General features: G+C 37.4%; 2 protein-coding genes across 4 annotated transcripts in view; one reads left to right on the top strand and one right to left on the bottom strand.

Moving 5' to 3' along the window:
- The first annotated feature begins 5,000 nt into the window (after window positions 1–5,000).
- Window positions 5,001–20,424, top strand: TRMT61B (tRNA methyltransferase 61B). 3 transcript variants are annotated; one of them, XM_078056126.1, is made up of 7 exons: window positions 5,003–5,828; window positions 10,512–10,614; window positions 13,791–13,981; window positions 18,355–18,446; window positions 18,910–19,109; window positions 19,838–19,915; window positions 19,997–20,424. In XM_078056126.1, exons 1-7 carry the CDS (start codon window positions 5,115–5,117, stop codon window positions 20,038–20,040), a joined length of 1,422 nt encoding a protein of 473 aa, XP_077912252.1. In that variant the 5' UTR covers window positions 5,003–5,114; the 3' UTR covers window positions 20,041–20,424. The 3 variants fall into 3 exon arrangements, with proteins under 3 accessions (XP_077912253.1, XP_077912252.1, XP_035969135.2); XM_036113242.2 differs by having other exon boundaries at window positions 5,011–5,828; window positions 18,910–19,136; XM_078056127.1 differs by lacking the exon at window positions 10,512–10,614 and having other exon boundaries at window positions 5,001–5,745; window positions 18,910–19,136.
- The window catches only part of SPDYA (speedy/RINGO cell cycle regulator family member A), a 34,052-nt gene continuing 33,815 nt past the window's right edge, over window positions 20,241–20,477 (bottom strand). The window contains exon 7 of the mRNA XM_078056128.1: window positions 20,241–20,392. Within this exon, the coding sequence (XP_077912254.1) occupies window positions 20,304–20,392 (89 nt within the window). The 3' untranslated portion in view covers window positions 20,241–20,303. The remainder of the gene's footprint in view (window positions 20,393–20,477) is intronic.

Below are 20,477 nucleotides of genomic sequence, written 5' to 3'. Positions count from 1 at the left end.
GATTTTAACAAAATCCAACACCCATTCATAATTAAAAACAAACAAACAAACAAACTTTTGGGGCACCCGGGTGCCTCAGGTCATGATCTCAGTGTCTGAGCTCAAGCCCCATGCCAGGTTCCAGGCTCAGCACAGAGTATACTTGAGATTCTTTCCCCCCACTCCTCCTCTCCTTCTGCTCCTCCCCCACTCCCACTCTCTCTCTCTCTCAGATAAATAAAACAAACAAACAAACAAACTTTTAACAAAGTAGGGACAGAAGGGAATATCCTCAACCTGATAAAGGGAATCTACAAAAACCCAGAGCTCACTTCATACTTCATGGTGAAAGATTGATGCCTTCCTCCTAAGATTGAAAATAAATTAATGCTGTCCACTCTCATCAATTCTATTCAATATTTTACTGAAGGTTCCAGCTAGTGCAATAAAGTAAATAATGATAATAATAATTATAATAATAGCATCCAAATTGGAGAGAAAGGAATAAAAGTATTTTTATTCACAGATGACTTATAGAAAATTTCAAGAAATTCACAAAAAATTCTAAAACTAATAAATTAATGTACCAAGGTCTCAAGATACAAGATTAATATATAAAACCAACGGTATTTCTTCATTCTATTGGTGGACAATCAAAATTAAATTGAGAATGACTCCATTTACAACAGCACCAGAAAGAATAAAATACTTGGGAAAAAAAATTAACAAATGTTCAAGACTTGTATTCTAAAAAGTATAAAACACTGCTGAGAGAACTTAAAGGAGACCTAAATAAATGAAATGACATTGCATGTTCATGAATTGATAAACTCAATATTGTCAAGACAGCAATTCTACTCAATTTGTTCTATAAATTTATACAATCCCTATCAGAATCTTAGCAGGACTTTTTGTAGAAATTGGTAAATTAATCCTTATGTGAAGTGAAACAATCATCTAAAAGAAGAACAAAGTTGGTGTCATCATATTACCTGATTTCAAAACTAACAATAAAGCTACAGTATCAAGGCAGTGTAAGAACTTTTAAGATGCACTCTCCTAGCAACTTTCAAATATGCAACACAATATTAATAACTATTGAGGTGCTTGGGTGATTTAGTTGGTTAAGCATCTGCCTTCAGCTCAGGTCATGATCCCCGAGTCCTGGGAATGAGCCCCTTGTCAGGCTCCCTGCTCAGCAGGGAGTCTGCTTCTTCCTCTCCCTCTGCCCCCCCCACCCCTCTCATTCTCTCTCTCTCTCAAATAAATAATCTTTAAAAAAATACTATTAACTAGTGTCACCAGAAATTTGTACCTTTTGACCACCTTCAATAGACTCCTTCAATTTCTAATACATAACAGTAAATCCTGGAGGAATTCTACAGAATCCAGATTCAAGCTCAGCAGCAACTGGGGAAACAAATGACAAAGCAAGAGAAAAGCAATTACATTCTCAGATTTAAATACTTTTTCTTTCACTAAAAGTTTAAAAAAATTATGAACTTCAACAGTTCTATTAAAATCTAAATACATGGGGCACCTGGGTAGCTCAGTTGGTTAAGCATCTGCCTTCGGCTCAGGTCATGATCTCAGGGTCCTGGAACGGAGCCCCGCATCTCATTGGGCTCCCTGCTCATCAGGGAGTCTGCTTCTTCCTCTTTCCTCTGCCCCTCCACCCTGCTTGTGTGTGCTCACTCTCTCTCTCTTTCAAATAAATAAAATCTTTAAAAAAATAAAATAAAGGGCGCCTGGGTGGCTCAGTCATTAAGCATCTGCCTTCGGCTCAGGTCATGGTCCCAGGGTCCTGGGATAGAGCCCTGCATCGGGCTCCCTGCTTGGCGGGGATCCTGCTTCTCCCTCTCCCACTCCCCCTGTTTGTGTTCCCTCTCTCACTGTCTCTCTCTGTCTGTCAAATAAATAAATAAAATCTTTAAAAAAGTGAAAAAATAAAATAAAATCTAGATACATGTAAAGATACACAATAAAATACACAAGTATTAAATGTATTTGGACCATATTTGCATGCTGTATCATTTAGTAGTCACCTAGGTATCAGGACTACTGGTTTTCTCATTTCCTACTTTATTCATTCATTTATTAAGCAAATATTTATTGAGGGCACATTTTGTTCCAGGCACTATGACAGGCAATGGAATTATAATGATGAATTAGACACAGCCCTCTGCACAATCTTATCCTCCAAACTGGGAAATGGTAAATAAACTGTGATTTCATTTAACCTGACATGCACCGTGGAGGGTTGGTCTGAAGACAGGAGATAGAGGAACACAAAGGAGAGGCACTTCTCCCAGTGTTTTGGACTCATTATAAGCCACCATTCTGGTGAGGCTGATACCTGAAGGATGAGGGAAAATTATACAAAACAGAGGAAAGAAGCACACACAAAGAGGTAGAGGAGAACATCTGTGGAATTAGAACTAGTGATCTAATTTGACTGGAGATTTTAAAATGTCAGCCATTAGCCATAGTACTTCTTGACAGCTATTTGGACTTTAAAGTAATTGCTTGACTAAATGCCACTAGAAGACAGTGTCTTTCTGACCTTATACCATAAACATGATGAGTTGATGATGCCTTATATTGTCAGATAATAGTTTCAGAGTGCAGGCTGACAGTTTCATAGGGAAGACAGAAGGAAAAGGGAAAAGTATAGCCAAAAATAGAAAATAGAAAAAAAATAGAAAAGCACACATAGTGATCTTTTTTTAGAGCTTAAATGCTCTGAAAGATCATGAATAAATAAGGAATAATTATATTTTTCAACATATGTTAATGTATTTCATTAGATGTGTATAGGATAAAATATTATGTCTTATTCAAACAATAAAATGGGATGCCATTTACTTTTTATAGTTTATCTTAGAAATCAAAGAGATGTAAATTTATTTCCCATATTCCGTCAATAGATCTTCTTCTTTCCAAGTCCTACTCCTTCTGAAATAACAGCCAAATATCATTTAATCATCTTTAAGAGATAATGAAGTAGGAATGATACATTTTAAAACCATTAGTAAGGCTTAGGATTCAGAAAGTTCAACTCAGGCCCTTATTTGGCAGTAATAATAAAAAGATTGGTCATAAAAACTTTCTTAAAAAAAAACAAATCAAAACCAGAAGTGAGACTTACAGTTGGGGTGGAGGGAGAGCAGTTTCTTTATTCATTTTTAGGCCTGAAAGAGAGAAATCCTGATAATGGAGTTTGTGGTGGCTGACGTTTTAGAAAGCACAGTTTAGAGAGTACTAATTTATGTCTTCAAAAGTAATAACAAGACTTATTTTGTACAATTTAAACTGAATCCATAGCCCTTTGAGCATATTTTAAATTTAACTCTACATTCAATTGTACTGTTGACTGGCCTTTGAGAAAGGGTGTTACAGTACAAAGAGCATGGCCTGCTGAACCAGACTACCTAGATCAGAAACCCTGTCATGCCGCTTGTCAGCTGTGGGATGTTGCCAGAATCATTTAATCTCCCTGGGTCAGTTTTCTTATGCATAAAGCAGGAATACTTATTTCTAACACAGGGTTGTTGTAAACTTAAATTAAATAAATATCTCCCGTGCTTGGTATTGTCAAACCCTCAATACACTTTTGCCAAGTGAATTAATATTAAACAGGTTAGTGATATTTAATGTCCAATTAGACTTTGGACTCCAAAGATAACCTTTTTCTAGTTTTGTTTTGTTTTTAGGATTAAATAAATTTATTTTTAATTCTTTTGGGGTGTGGTTCGAAATCCCGGAATAAATGACTTTTAAAAAAAATATTGTATTTATTTATTTTATAAAGAGAGAGAGATAGCTCTTTCCTCTGCCCCTCCACCTTGCTTGTGTGTGCTCACTCTCTCTCTGCCTTCGGCTCAGGTCATGATCTCAGGGTCCTGGAATGGAGCAGAGGGAGAGGGAAGGGGAGCAGAGGGAGATTGACAAGGGGCTCAATCCCAAGACCCTGAGATCACAACCTAAGTCAAAACCAAGAGTCAGATGCTTCACCCACTGAGCCACCCACGCACCCCTGGAATAAATGATTTTTAAAGAGATCCAATAAAAAAAAAGAATCAGAAAATACAGATAATGCTTTTTTTTTTTCTTTCTTACACAACAAATTTATTTTCTCACAGTTCTGGAGCATATAAGTCCAACATCAAGTTGTCCGCGGGTTTGGTTTCTTCTGAGGCCTCTCTCCTTGGCTTGTAGATGGACACCTGCTGCCTGTCTTTAGCCGGTCTTCCCTGTGTGCCTGTGTTCTATCTCCTTTTCTTATAAGGACACCACTCATAGTCAATTAGGTCCCACATTAATGACTTCATTTTAACTTAATTACCTCTTTAACCCTATTCCCCATAACAGTCATATTCTGAGATACTGGAGTTTGGGACTTCAGTGCATGAATTTTGACGGGATTAAATGCAGCCTGCAATACCCCTCTGCCCTACAACCCTGTGTTAGCAGTGGCCTTTCCCCCTTAAAGATGATTCTATTTAGTTTTAGGGGTAGTAAAATAACTAGCTGCTATATTTTAATTATTAGAAACAATTCTGCTAAATAAGAACACAGGCAGTCAGAGCCCAGTCGAAGGGACTTGATAGGGCTGGCGGGGGAAGAACTTCGCAGTCAGTTGGAAAGAAACGCGGGTCAGCGGGTGACCCATACAAACGGCGACAGTCAAAAGCATCTCTGGGCTTTTTAACTCATACATCTTGGGGGTGACCACGTGACGTTCGTGTTCCTGATGACCAGCGAGCCGACCCTGCTACGGGACTTCAGTTTACACAGCACTTTGACAGGCTTTGTCTCTCTTAAGCCTCCTGTCCCCGGGGGGTGAGGCTGGTGGAGATTTGTCAGCGGCCAATTGTTTACTCTGCCAACATTCCAAAGAGCAAAATGTGCCCCTGTCCGGGAGTGTGACTCGCTCCTGGGACAGTTACTCAGCGACACCCCGTAGCCCTTGCGCCCCCAATTTAGACTACCCCGCCCTCTGGACGCATGCGCAGTTGCGGAGCTCTTCCGGCGAAAGAGCTGCGGATACCCTAGGCAGACTCGTCAGTCCGGCAGCGAGAGGGTCTCGCCCGGCTCTACGTCACTAGTGTGCGACGGCGCCTGCGCCGGACACCATGCTATCAGCCCAGCGGCGAGGTCTGGTGTTCCTACGGCTGCGGCGCCTCAGGAGGTGGCTAGGGCTCGGAACTTCTTCGTTCCTGCGGGGCCTTGGGCGAGAGCCCTTGGAGACAGCCCGGTCACTGTGTTGCGAATCCTCGCCTAGGGACGCACGAGACGGAGAGGGATGGCGCGAAGCGTCACGGAGCAAAGCCCCCAGCACAGAGTCGCCTCCATCTCTCCCTCTGCGCGTCCGAGGCACTGGGATCGGATGTCTTTCGTCACTGGAAGTCCTCAGACTGCCGACGCCAGAAGAGGAGTCACCCTCTCGAGAGCGCGAGGACTCGAGCGGAGACCAGGACCAGCCCGGTCCCGCCCACCAGGGATCCAGGGGTCCCTTGCCTCCCTCCTTGGCCCAGTCTGTGACCGAGGTAGAAGAGCTTCCTGGCTCCTCTTCCTGGCCAGCTTCCAGGGAGGGGCCCTTTCGCGTTGGGGAGCTGATCTTAGCTGAGACTGGGAAGAGAGAAACACAATTTAAAAAATTATTTAGGTTGAGTAACGCCGGACACTTGAATAGTAGCTGGGGGACTGTCCCGTTCAGCGAGATCGTGGGAAAGTTTCCCGGCCAGATACTGAGGAGTTCTTCTGGTAAGCACCTCATGCTGAGGAGGCCGGCATTGGAAGACTATGTATTACTGATGAAAAGAGGGCCTGCCATAACGTATCCTAAGGTAATGCGGTGGGAGTTGGGTGCGTATTGGTTCCAGAAAGAGCAGAACTACAGTCCTGATTCATGTACTTAAAGCACATCTCAGAACGTGTAAAGTTTTTATGTTCTCGGACTTAAAAAACAAAACAAAAAATAATGGATGTGACTTTTACATATTTTATGATTGCGAATTTTAGGAGGAAACAGCCACCTTTTCATTTTAATTTGGGAGTGTTCATTCATCTGTAAAGTGAAAAGAATATTGACCTACTATGTAGAGTTATGTGAACTAATCAGGCACATAATAAGTACTTATATTTGTTCCCCATAACCCTTAAGTTTGCAAGTTCAGGACTCGAGAATGTTGAACTCTCTTGGTACCATTATGGAGATATTTTAATCATCATTTAATTAAATAAAGCATGTTACTAGGGGTATGTTTTATCAATGATAGATATGTTACTGTGCTTTTCTCTTTAGGGAAAAAATAGTGTTTTGTATTAAAACAGCTAACACCAAACATACGAAAAATATTCTTTATAATAAATTAACTGCTTAGTTTCTTGTTACAACTTTATACTAATCACCCACTGCTAGTGGTTTATTTCAGTTCTTAATCATAGTCACAGTCCTTGAGTAGAATGTTCCTTTGTAACAACTCCTCCTATCCCCAGATGAGGAGTCCTTCGTCATTATTCAGCAAATAATTGCCTATCTTCTATATTCAGGGCACTATTATAGGCACTATTATAGGTGATGAGCCCCAGTCCTTGCTCTCAACCTAGACGTTACATCCTAGAGGAAGTGACAGAGAACACACAAGTAAATGAAAGGATAGGATAATTTCAGGTAGTGCTAAGTGCCACGAAGACAAATAGATTAACAGTGACATGCTGGGGTGACCTGGGGGAGGAGAATGCTTTATGTCAGATGGTTAAGGAAGGTCTCAAAAGAGGTACGTTTGATAAGAAACCTAATATAAGGAAAAGCCAGCCGTGCAGAGATCTAGGAGCCCAGTGTTCTTGCAAAGGGAAGAGTAGTGCAGAGATGCTATTATGGCTTGAGTGAGTTAGGTGAGGGAGAAAGTGGTATGAGATGTGGTTATTCCATGTACATTGGGTACCACTGGAATGTTCTAAGTAGGAATCCAATTTATGTTTTAAAGGGTCTACCAAGGGACAAAGAAAACCTTTTAGGAGGCTTTAGGCAAGTGGGGTATCATAAACTCTTGACGGAAACTTTGTCTTTTTGTCTTTCCTTTTTTTTTTTTTTTAAAAGATTTTATTTATTTATTTGACAGAGAGAGACACAGCAAGAGAGGGAACACAAACAGGGGGAGTGGGAGAGGGAGAAGCAGGCTTCCCGCCTAGCAGCAAGCCCGATGTGGGGCTCGATCGGGGGCTGGATCCCAGGACCCTGGGATCATGACCTGAGCCGAAGGCAGACGCTTAACACCTGAGCCACCCAGGTGCCCCATTACTTTGTCTTTCCTCTTTTGACTGTTCCAATCTAGCTACCAAAAAAAGACTTTTGTAATTTCATGTTGCTTCCCCACATCTTTTTTCCTCCCCATTAGACAAAACTGAGAGAATAGTTGTATTTTACACAGTTATAAGAATCTTTAGTGCACTTTCTGCGTTTCCATTTGTAACAGATAAAAGTCACGGTCCTCCACCCTAAGGAGGTATTTACTTACTTATTTATTTATTTATTTATTTATTTAAAAGATTTTATTTATTTATTTGAGAGAGCACAAGTGGGGAGGAGAGGGAGAAGCAGGGAGCCTGATGCGGGGCTCGACCTGAGCTGAAGGCAGATGCTAACCGACAGCCACCCCAGGTGCCCCTCTATCCTAAGGAGGAATTTAAATACTGGATATGCTAGGTGTTGACTTCTCTTTTTATTTCCCAAGAGGTGGCTGCAGGAAATTTGACTTCAACCTTTATAACTTTGAAATGCTTTTTAAGAGAGTATCTCAGTTGTCTTGAAAGCTGGTCTCCGTGTTAGAATTACATAGTTTTGCCTTAATAGTAAAAGTAGGTCTGTGGGAGTAATTTCATTCTTTTTGTGGGAGTAATTTTAAATAAACTTCCTAACAGATACTTCGGAAATGTCAAAATTTCACATTGGTCAGTATTAAGCACTTTTAGGTTTGGAGTAGAAATATAAATGGAAACACTCCCCAAATTTTATTTTTTATTTTTTTATATTTTAAAAGATGTTTATTTTATTTGAGAGAGAGCACGCGTGTGTGTGGGGAAGGCGGAGGGAGAGGGAGAGACTCTCAAGCAGACTCTGTGCTGAGTGTGGAGCCTGACACGGGCTTGATCTCATGAACCTGAGATCAAGAGTCAGACGCTTAACCGACAGAGCCACCCAGGTGCCCCCACTCCCCAAATTTTTAAATTAAACTTTTCTGCTGATGTGCATGATTGTAGCACTTACAGAAGAACAACTGGGGAGTAGAAATTTTTGCAACTTAATGAACCCTAAAGTGCAGCCTACTTATTAAAACTTTAGGCTGGGGCGCCTGGGTGGCTCAGTCAGTTAAGCGACTGCCTTCGGCTCAGGTCATGATCCCAGGGTCCTGGGATCGAGCCCCGCATCGGGCTCCCTGCTCCGCGGGAAGCCTACTTCTCCCTCTCCCACTCCCCCTGCTTGTGTTCCCTCTCTCGCTGTCTCTCTGTCTCTGTCAATTAAATAAATAAATAAAATCTTTAAAAAAAATAAATAAATAAAACTTTAGGCTGAGGATTAGATTTATATTACTGAATTAATCAGGAGATTGGAATTCATGTTGAGAAAAAAAATGGAAGTTTGAAAGGGTTGTTGTTACCTGAAGTTCTAAAATGTGCAGAAAACTCAATAGAAGAATGATCGTTTGTAACTTTGAAGGACTCTCCCAATAGCTTTAAATCCCTTTTGGGAAGAGGCAGGGAAATTAATAAATGCAAATGTCCCACCCAAGTTTTGAATTGAAATTGCTAGGATGTATATAGTGAAATAAAGTCTAGAAAACTCATCACAGGGTGCCTGGGTGGCTCAGATGCTTAAGCGTCTGCCTTCGGCTTGGGTCATGATCCCAGGGTCCTGGGATTGAGTCCTGCATCGGGCTCCCTGCTCCTTGGGAGCCTGCTTCTCCCTCTGCCTCTCTCTCTCTGTCTCTCATGAATAAATAAATAAAATCTTTAAAAAAAAAAAAAAAAAAGAAAACTCATCCCATTGATACCATGTAACCTGAATAGCAGGAAGCAAAAGCTAAAGTGTGCTCGTTTTTTATTTCATAATAGTAGGGTTCTTTATCTTATATAAATGATCCAAAAAAATTGAACTGCCTTCTGCAGGACATTCCATTGATACGACTACCTAAACTGCTCCCACTTCTGTGGGTGCCTGGCATGTGGGAGGAGATACGTATGTCTGAAAGACTCAGCATTTGTGAATGAAACTTTTGGACTAATACATCTTAAAAATTACGTGTCTGTATATCATTTGGTCCAAGCCTTAGCCCTGCATTTTAGAAAATACATTTTGGCTTTTAATTAGACAACTGTACCTGTTAAACATTTTCTTATGCAACCAAACATATATTTAATATACAATTTTTTTTTTACTCAACAGGATCCTAGAAACCTCCTCTTTAAGAATTTTCACAGCAGCTTTTTCCAGAGAAGGAAAAGCTAGTAAAAACTTACCAGATGTGCTGCTTATTTATTAGCAACTTTGAAGGTTCAGATGGGGGAGTGTTGAAATAAATGCTAATGTTTAAAATTTTCTATATAACATGTGGTGTAGTGTAATGATCAACGGCGTGGTCTTTGTGAGTTCAACATCCATTCTACTCCTGACTTCCGCACTTAATTCCTGGCTGTGTGACTTTGGGGAAATTACTTAACGTCATTGATTTGTCTTTGTAATGGGGATGATGATACTTTTCTCATATTATTATCTTGATTAATAAGATTATGAAAGCAATTTGCATACTTAAAGAAGCCTGGCACATGGTAAAGTTTCAATAAATAGCCCTTATTACTATCATCCATGATATTCCTGTTAACGATTCTTCAATTATAGCGTTTGTGAAATAGGTCCTATCTATTACTGGTATCCTAATGCTAAATGAGAAGTTCGTTTCGTTGCATGCAGAGATTATGTAATACTTCCTAACTGGTCTTACTGCTTCTAATTTCTCTCTTCTCTAGTATATTCTGCATTTCCCTGTCAGATTAATCTTCATAAAATGCCATTTATATTACCTTGGTGACATGCCCCAGTTACTGACCAGGTCAAGTTCAAGTGCTTTAGCCTGGCATTCAGTTCTCTCTTTTTCTCTTCTTCTGAGATGAGCAAACTGTGTTTATTCTACCTCTGTTTTCTTTAATACTGTTTCTACTTTGTGATTGTTTCCTTAAACTCTCTGTGTCTTTAAGCTAGGACCTTCTTCTGATATCTCCGTTCTCTGAGCTCCTATTGCTACTTATTGTCTATAATTTTGGTATTATGCTGAAGTGCTGCTTTATTTGCTAGTTGATTCTTGAATCTCTTATTTCATCAAGTAAAATATCAACTCTTGGTAGGCCGGGCCAGATTTTAATACTCTTTTTTCACTCCTTTCTTTCCAAGTCCAACATAGTGTTTGATAAGAGTCTGTGCTTAGTACATATTTATTGGTCACTGAGTCACCCATACTATGCTTCAATCATAGGATATGAGTATGATACTGTTGATGATGGATATCCACCCAGGTGATACTGTTTTGGAAGCTGGCTCAGGCTCTGGTGGAATGAGCTTATTTTTATCCAAAGCAGGTAAGAGATTGGGAGAAATGAGCTGAATTTAGATGGGCAAAGAAAATATTCAATCTTTCATAATAACAGAAAGTTAAGTGGATAAAGATGTCTTAGAAAATATTCACAGGGTGGCTGGGTGGCTCAGTCGGTTAAGCGGCTGCCTTCGGCTCAGGTTGTGATCCTGGGGTTCTGGGATCAAGTCCCGCATTGGGCTCCCTGCTCTGTGGGGAGCCTCTCTCTCTCTCTCTCTCTCTGTCTCTGTCTCTCTGTGTCTCATGAATAAATAAATAAAATCTTAAAAAAAAAAAAGAAAATATTCACATAACTTTGTGATGAAACCAAATGCAAGCAACTATTTTTCTTTCCACCTTGTACATTTATTCTAGTCATTCTCCCTCCAGCCCTCTCTCCATTTTCTGTGCTTTCTCTTGCACCCTCCATGTGTTTTAAGGCTTCTTCCTTTTTTTTAAACTAAACTTTTTATTGGGACATAACATAGCTATAGTGCACAGATCATAAGTGTGTAGACCCTCAAAGAATTTTTATTTATTTATTTATTTATTAAAGATTTATTTATTTATTTGACAGAGAGACACAGCGAGAGAGGGAACACAAGCGGGGGAGTGGGAGAGGGAGAAGCAGGCTCCCCGCGGAGCAGGGAGCCCGATGCGGGCTCGATCCCAGGACCCCGGCATCATGACCTGAGCCGAAGGCAGATGCTTAATGACTGAGCCACCCAGGTGCCCCCCTCAAAGAATTTTTAATACTCAAGTAGTTATCACTCAGATCAAGACGGAATGTTGCTGCATCACAGAAACTTCCTCATGTTTCCTCTTAGTCATAATCGATTCTCCCTAAAGGTAACCACTGTTCTGCCTTTTATCATCATTGATTAGTTTTGCCTGTTTTGAACCTTGTATAAAAGGAATCATACAGAATGTACTCTTGAATGTGGCTCCTTTTCAACATTGTTTGTGAGAGTCAGCCATTGCATGTAGCAGTAGTTCTTCCATTTTAGTGGCTGTATAGTTACTCCATTTTATAAACAAATTACAGCTTATCCATTCTGTCAGTGGGCATTTGAGGTGAATATTATGAATAGTGCTGCTCTGAACATTCTTGTATTTGTCTTTTGGTTCATATGTGTACATGTTTTTTGTTAATAACAATTCCAGATGAATAATCAGTATGAGAGAATATAGAATGTAGAGGGCGGTCAGCTGCAAAGTCTCTAAAAATTGTCAGTTGGTAAAAGTACTGCTTGATGAGGGTAGCACCTGATCAAAAATCAAGAGGTATACAGTAAACATAAATATCTGTTCATGTTCCCATCACTTGATTTCTGGTTACTGTTATTTTAATTGATTATTGCTCCTGTTGACTGTTTAATTCCTCAGAGTGTCAGGGTTGCTTTGGCTCTTCTGGCTGCTTGTGCAGTTGTCCTTCCTCAGTTAATGATAGACTGCTGAACAGCAACTGCAGCCTTTTCATGTTCTTTATTAGTGTATTCTTTTTTCAATAATAAACTTTGTTAGAGCTGTCATAGGTATATGTGGGTAGATTTTATAAAGAAACAGATAAAAATATACTGAATTAAACTTAAACCCTTTGTTCTTTCACCTAATGCCATCACATACAAACATAATCCAGTTTATGCTAGGTCAGGAAATTCATGCTGGCCTCCTCAAATCTTTTTTTGATTCTTTTCTGTACGTAGTTAAAGGCAGTCATTTCTTCGCAATTAGTAACTAAATCCTAAGTGCATTTGACAGAGTGAATTTATAAAAATTTGTGAGAGAGGAGGAGTGCCCATATTTCTAATATCTGTAGTATCAGAGGCATGTATGAATGTATGAATGTATGAATGTATGAATAATCCCAAACTATGAGTGATCAAGAAATTATTGCTATTTACCTTTGTGATGGATTTTTTCTCCATAATTTTACTTTCCAATTGTTTAGCTTATGCTAATGTTAACATTAAATTCTGTCCCTTGAGAACATGATGAACTGCAGCTGGAGTTATATTTCAAAAGACATTCTAGAATTTAAACTTTTCATTAGTAAACTATAGACTTACTGATCTAGGACAACTCCCAAATGATACCAAATCACTTCAAATAGAGGTGGGTGGGAAATTAATTGCCTTTAATTAAAATGCAAATAGTCTTCTGCAGAAGCTGCACTATTACTATGCTAGACAGTTTAAAAGTTCTTCAGACACACATAAAAATACAAATATCTTTTAAATATATGAAATGCCTAACTTCATCCATTACAAAAGAAATGTAAATTACAACTACAATGATAAACTATGTTCAGTTTTTATTTTTTTATTTTTTTTAAAGATTTTATTTATTTATTAGAGAGAGAGAGAGCACAGAGGGAGAGAGAGAGGGAGAAGCAGGCTCCCTGCTGAGCAGGGAGCCCCATGCGGGACGCGATCCCAGGACCCCGGGATCATGACCCGAGCCAAAGACAGACACTCAACCAACTGAGCCACCCAGCTGCCCCTCTATTCAGTTTTTAGATTGACACAGATAAAAATTTGAAAACTCTTTGTTGGAGAAAGTATGGAGAAATAGGCACTCTACTACATTGTTGGTAGAGTGTAAATTGGTATTTTTTTGGAGGATAATTTGGTAATAATTTTCAAAATAAAAAATTCACATACCTCTTGAGCTAGTAATTTCATTTTGAGGACTTTGTCTTTTCATGGATGCAAAGGTTTAGGCAACAATTTTCATTGCAATATTGTTATAGCATAAGACTAGAAATAAGCTAAATGTTCATCAGTAGATGACGATTTAAATAAACTATGGCATAGCCATACAATGGAACATAATAGCTCTTAAAAGGAATATAGTAGATTATTAATCACTGAAATAACATTGGTAAGTAGAAGGAAAGTATAGAACAGTATATATAATACCTGTATGTTTTAGTGTGTGTTAAAAACAGGGAAAGACAGTTGGCACCAGCTATCTTGTGAAGGGTAAATAACTGGTAATATGGTTGCCTCTGGAGAGGAAAATTGATTAAGGATCTGGGATGGGATAGAGAGTTTTCTAACCCTGAACTATTTGAATTATTTTTTCACATCAGTGTAATACCTTTGCAGAATAATTCTTTATATTCTTTTATGAAATGATACAATACAATGAAATATCATAAGTTCTTTTTTTTTAATTAAGTTGGATCACAAGGACGAGTCATAAGTTTTGAAATACGAAAAGACCACCATGAATTGGCTAAGAAGAATTATAAAAAGTGGTGTGATTCATGGAAAATGAGTCATGTAGAAGAGTGGCCAGACAATGTGAATTTTATTCATAAGGATATTTTAGGAGCAACTGAAGACATAAAAACTTTAACATTTGATGCGGTAAGTTTTCTAAAGCAGGTCCTATGATATTATCTAATACTGACTACATAGAAAACAAGGATCACACTTCTTTTGTATGGAAAAGACTCTTCATTATTTGCCCCATTTCTGTCTGTAGGAGTAGGAGGAATATTTTCCTTTAATATCATGTAGGATTTAGAGCAGAGAGACATACTGAATCAGGTGCCAAAGCTGTTAATGAATGTGGGGTAATGACCAGATAGTAAGAGGAGTAGTTGAGCATCATGAACCTCAGCATTTCTAGGATAGAGGAATAATAATTTAGGAGCAGCTTTGGGAGCATATTGATCCCAGTGCCTGACCTCATGTTGTGAGATTTGGGGGAATAGCCCTCATCTGTCGGGGAACAGGCAAGAGGCATCTTTAGACAGTTAACATGAGGATGTAGATGAGTGTTCATTAAAGATACTGAGTTTGGGGGCATTTATTATGAGCATACCTCCAGAAAGTGGAGTGGATGGATTTGTGAGGAGGAGGAACAGTGAGAGGTTGAGTTAGGGAGAAGAAACAGAGTAGTATGAAGATAAAAGGATAGATGATGAGGGGATATTTTAGGCTGTGACCAGTGATGGTAGAAATGTGGGACATGGAGGTATTAGTCGGCTTCAGAGTTTCAGAATTCTAGTGTAAGTTGCTTATCCTTGATGATTCCATTATCATTTCATAGCTTGGCACTACAGACTGAGGTCTAGGTCATCTTTGCTTTTTTTAATTGGCTGTTGGAAAGTTGGATTATTTTATCATTTTCTGAGGAAAACTAGTTGAAAGATGAAGTTCAAAAAGATTTTTTTATCAGGACTGGTTCCTATCTCTAATGTTAATAAAGTCTGTGGTTTTGGTGACTCAGATTCCTGGACACAAAGACCACAGTTCTTTTTCCTCATCCTTGTTTGGCTTGCATATTACACCTCAGTAAGGGCCAGAAAAAAGGAGTTTCTCTACATAGGCCATCCATAAGAATGTTACAGATACCTGGAAGGTTAATTGGTCATCAGAAGTTTGCTTGATGATCATGAAACAACAAAGGACTTTAATGATATCATTGAAGCTTTGTAGAAACCTGTTGAACCATCCCTGATCTAAATGAAAGAATATTCCTTACTAGATTTATTCGATGGACTCTCTTGAGTAATAGTGTCAGATGATTGCCAGTATGAGAAAATGTAGGAGGAGGAGCCATACTCCTGCCATCCAAAATGATGGTAAATTGAACAAATAAGGTGTTAAACTACAAAGACAGAGAACAAAAGGAGAAAAAAATGTCTAGTAAAATATTTTTAACAAATTTTAAAAAGCCTAACCATCAGAAGATGAATGGACACAATGGAATACTAAAAATAGTATTATTTAACATAGTGAAATAAATGTACTATATCTACATCAGTAAATCTCAAAGACATGGTGCTTAGTGAAAAAAATCATTATAAAAGAATATGTATGGAATGGCCACACATAGGTAAAATTTAAAACTACACAAAACAGTACCATGTACTGTTTATAGCTATATACATATGTTGTAAAAGTATAAATTATTTGGGAACATTACCAACTTCAGGACAGTGATTACCTGAGGAGAGAAAGGGAGAGGGGAAGAGGGAACTAAGTTTTGGCGTCCATTCAGCCTGGTTCACTCTTGGGCTCCCGTAATAGCCAAGATGATCTTGGATAAGTTACTTAATCTTTCTGTGCCTCAGTTCTCTCACATATTAAACAGGAATGATAATAATAGTTCATATTTCATAGAGTTGTTGAGGATTAAATAAGATACTTCATATAAAGTGCATAGAACAGTACCTGGTGTATAGTAAGCATTAAAGAATTATTAGCTATGACTTTCATCATTATTATTTCTTTCCTTTTCTCTACTTGTTTAAATTCTATTTTCCCCTCAAAGTTTAGATCAAAGGTCACCTCTTTCATGGAATGTACCTTACTCATTAACTGGGGGATTATCATCATCTTCTGAATTATTGAACCACTGTTTCTTGATTCAATAAGCATTTATTAAAGACCTGCTATGTGCCATGTACTATGCTAAGACAAAAGTGAATTACACATTTAAAGGAGCTTTCAGTCCAGAAGATAGACAAATAAACAATTACTGGAAAGACTCAGAAGCATTGAACACCATGGCTGTAGAAATTGGGTATCATGAGGTGAAGCTGCAAATGCAGTCTTAAGGGGCTAGATAATGAAGAACACTTGTATGTATATTAAGCTAGGGCATAGAGACATTTTCATACAGATAATGGGAACTACTGATGAGTTCCTAAGTGGGGAGCGGAATGTCCAGATTCCTATTTTAAAGTAATTCATTTTTTTTAAAATTCCAGTATAGTTAACGTACAGCGATTCATTTCAAGTGTACAATATAGTGATTCAGCAATTCCATGTATTACTCAGTACTCATCAAGATAAGTATACTCTTCCATTTTAGAGTAATTCTGGTGGAAGAATAAGGCTGTGAGTCTATGTAGAGAGCTATTGTAATGTTACAATAAGATACAATAAGGTCCTGATCTAAGGCATTAGCAGCAGGATGAATTTGAGAAATACTTAATAGGTAGGTTTGTGGGGCTGGATAATTTTAATCCAAACGGAAACAACTAAACCCCACAGATTCTCAAAAGAGAATTCAAGGTAAAGAAAATGATGACTCTCAACAAGTTTCTGGTTTGAGTGACTGGATGAATGGAAATGTTAATTGAAAATAGAGTATTCAAGAGGATTGGCAAGTTTCTTGGTTATCTGATTTTTGGTCCTTGTCAGTAACAGACAAACTATAGCCAAAGAAGCCCATTTATATTTATCATGTTGACCCTTTGATTCAGTCATTGAGATCTTTCCTTGAAATCAAATAGGCATTTTAAACTCCTGTCCAAACTTGAATTCTTGATTATTTCTGCCAAGCCTGCCCTTCTCATAGTCTTCACCATTTTCCTTACTAGAAAATGATGTCTCCGTCCTTTCAGTGGCATAGGCTAAAAACACTGGATTCATCCTGACTCCTCTTACTCTCCTATCCTACAACCAATCCTAATTCTAATTGACTCTATCTTTTCAAAATATATACCACTTGTTATCATATCTAGTGCTATTTACTATTGCAAGTCATCGTCATCCTTCCTTGCCTTCTCCCAGTCTTTTCTATGTGTAGATTGAACGAATAAGTCAGAATGTACTTATGCCCCTGAATTGTACACTCACAGTTCGTCTCTTAGCGTTTTCCCCCTTTTGTCTCCACTGCAACAGTGGCCTTCTCACACTCACCAAGTGTCTTACAGTCTCAGAGCATTTGTACTTGCTGTCTGTCCATCTGGAGCACACTTCCACCCTAAATTTCCACAGGGTAAGCTTAATCATTTTCTTCAGGTCTCTCCACCGACCAGCCTGCGTATAAAATAGCACTTCCTTTCCATTACTCTCTGCCCCTTATATTCTGCTTTATAATTCTGAAGTTCATCATGTCACTTATCCTCCTCTGACTTACATATTTATTGGATTTTTGTTTAATGTCTGTCCCTTTATTAGAATATATGGTCCCTTGAAACAAAATAGAATATAAGCTCCTGTTATATATCCTTACTACTTAGCAAAATGCTTGGCACATGGAAGGTGCTCAATAAATATTTGGTGAATGAATTAATAATGAATGATGACCCATTAATACTATTTAAAAAAACAAATAATGGAATAATCTCTAATTTAGTAAATATGTTGATGTGCCAACTACTCTTAGCTTTCCAGAGTTCTTCATCAATAAAAGCCACTTTGTTTTCTATTTTGACCATATTTGTTTTGTTGTAAATGACTTCGTTTTTTAAATTTCATTTACTCATTGTATTCATTTGACATCTTTTATGAGTACAGTTCTGTATTCTGCAAATGGATGAGGAATAAAGAACTAAGTCAGGATTCTTGCATTTTAGAATCTCTAAAATTAATACTCATAACTTACCTTTTGCACATAGAAATACGTATTTGAGATCATGTGAATTTGCTGCCAAAATCTGAAATAAAGCATTAAAACTTTTATATATATGTATGCATTTATATGTATATATGTGTATATGAGATATAGCTGAAGAAAGATTCCTGTATTATTGATATTGTCAATTGCAAGACATGCCATTATGATTTTCATGTAGTCAAGTATTGTGACACATTGTATAATAATAAATATGCCTTTTTGAGAACAGCAAAATGACAGCTAATAGTACTAGAGTTTAAAAAAATGAAGACTTTAACTGGGTAATTGCTTTCCAAAAGTGTATCATTTTACCGCAGTAAGAAAGAAGACCTCTGTGCTTTGTTTAAACAAAACTCAGTCTGATTTGCTTTCCCCCTGACAGGTAGCTTTGGACATGTTGAATCCTCAAGTTGCTTTGCCTGTTTTATATCCAAATCTTAAACAGGGTGGTGTGTGTGCTGTATATCTAGCGAAGTGAGTAATGTGGCTTTTCTTCTTTGTAATGTGATTTTAAACACACTTTTGTTTTGTCTCAAGTAGTTGATTACAATGTTCATTTTGTAACCGAATTAGGTATATATGTCATCTTGTAAAACTGTTATGAAACGAGGTATGTCCCAATTAATTTATATTGCTGTTTAAATCACCCTTTACCTGAATGGTAAAATAAGATGCATATTTCTTACAATTTAGAAGAAAAGTTTTTAAAAGTGTAATGTGAACAATAATGTTAAATCACAGTCTCTGTATATATATATTTTTTTACTTAGTAGTCTATGAAATTGCATGTTATGTGATCTAACTTGCATGTTTATATTTCCCCCTTGGTTTAACTATAGCATTTAAATTTGGGTTAAGAGGTATAGTGAACTTAAAATAAGTATCAAGTTATTATTGTAATAGAAATTTAAAGTACTTTTTTTCACTTTTCTAAAAGTATCACACAGGTTATTGAACTTTTAGATGGAATTCGCATCTGTGAACTTGCTCTCTCATGTGAAAAGATAAGTGAAGTCATTGTCAGAGATTGGTTGGTTTGCCTTGCAAAACAGAAAAATGGAACTTTAGCTCAAAAAATAGAACCTAAAATCAACACAGATTTACAATTACATTCTCAAAAGAAAATTAGAATTGAAGGTGAGATGTTTCAAGAGGATGACCATGGTGAGGTTCGATTTTATTTCATCATGTTTGTAATAATAAATGGAGGATAGGTTCCTGAGTGTACTGACCAATGATTATAAAACTATTTCTGAGGGATTTGTTCTTTTTCCCTAGAGAAATTGAAATGTGGTATTTATTCTGTTAAATTAAAATCTCTAAGGGGCAGAAAAATGACTTTTCTTGCCTTTTATGTAAAATTCTGATACCTCTGAAGAATTGATATTTTTGTATCAAGGAGGTTGGCTTATGAAATACTTTAAATATATTAAAGGATGTTTTTAATTTAGGTCAGTGATTATTACTGAAGGGAAAGAATTTAATAGGACCTGATATGCAAATAGCTAATATTCCAAAAAGCAAATTCCAAGATGCTACTGGAATTCCTCAAAGAGCTAAATTTAGGTCCTTGTTGTATGACCATTATGGTCATTATTTAGGCCATGAACAAGTTTTCAAATATCCATTGATTGATGATATATAGGCTTATCCATTTGGTTATAAAACCATATATAAGTTTATCATTTAATCCTTGACAAATTGTTTCTGTAAGATAACTAGCAGAGTAGCTCCAAAACAAATGCTGAAAAAAAAATGTTTGAGAGAAAAAACTTAAAGGGGCAGTAGTTTGTATTTTAACAGTTTTATGAACAAATTATAAAATATTTTATATAGCTTATAATATATATTTTGTTCTACAACAGAAGAGTCACATTCTGATTTTCCATATGGATCATTTCCCTATATTGCTAGACCTGTACACTGGCAAACTGGTCATACAGGTGAGTGATGTTTTCAGCCATATTAAATGTTGTTTTCTTCTAATTTTGTAATGACCTTACTTTTTTGTCTCCTTAAATTAGCTTTTCTTGTCAAGCTGAGGAAGTTTAAACCACCACATAACTGAGTACCTCAGATGACAGCAACTGATTAGAAGATGGAAAAGTATCAAAATAGAACTTTATATTGTGAATCACTACTTTCATAGGTTGGAATTGTTAGCTATTACTATGAATCGTATAACTTTTACATACAATTTTGAAAAATAACAAAAGCTAAAGGAAGATGTGTAACATTTCAAAACTGTTTAAATGTCCCATTTGACACTTGTCTTGTAGTTAGTTTGACATTTTGTAGTTAATGATTCCAAGTTGGTTTAGTTGAGCCATCTCATTCTTCACTTCCTGTAAACCACTCCATAGATTGGTCTTTCTTCATAAAATTAGTTTTCTTTTCTTTCTTTGATTGATGGTCATTGGCTACCAAAATAAAATATGCATTTTAAGATAAATTTTATGTATCTGTGTATTTTAAGTACATATTTTAATGGCTTGTATCTATCTT

The sequence above is a fragment of the Halichoerus grypus genome, chromosome 10 (assembly GCF_964656455.1).
Source record: "Halichoerus grypus chromosome 10, mHalGry1.hap1.1, whole genome shotgun sequence".
Classification (NCBI taxonomy): domain Eukaryota; kingdom Metazoa; phylum Chordata; class Mammalia; order Carnivora; family Phocidae; genus Halichoerus; species Halichoerus grypus.
Note: the sequence above shows the minus strand (reverse complement) of the source record. Positions and strands in the feature narration are given on the sequence as shown.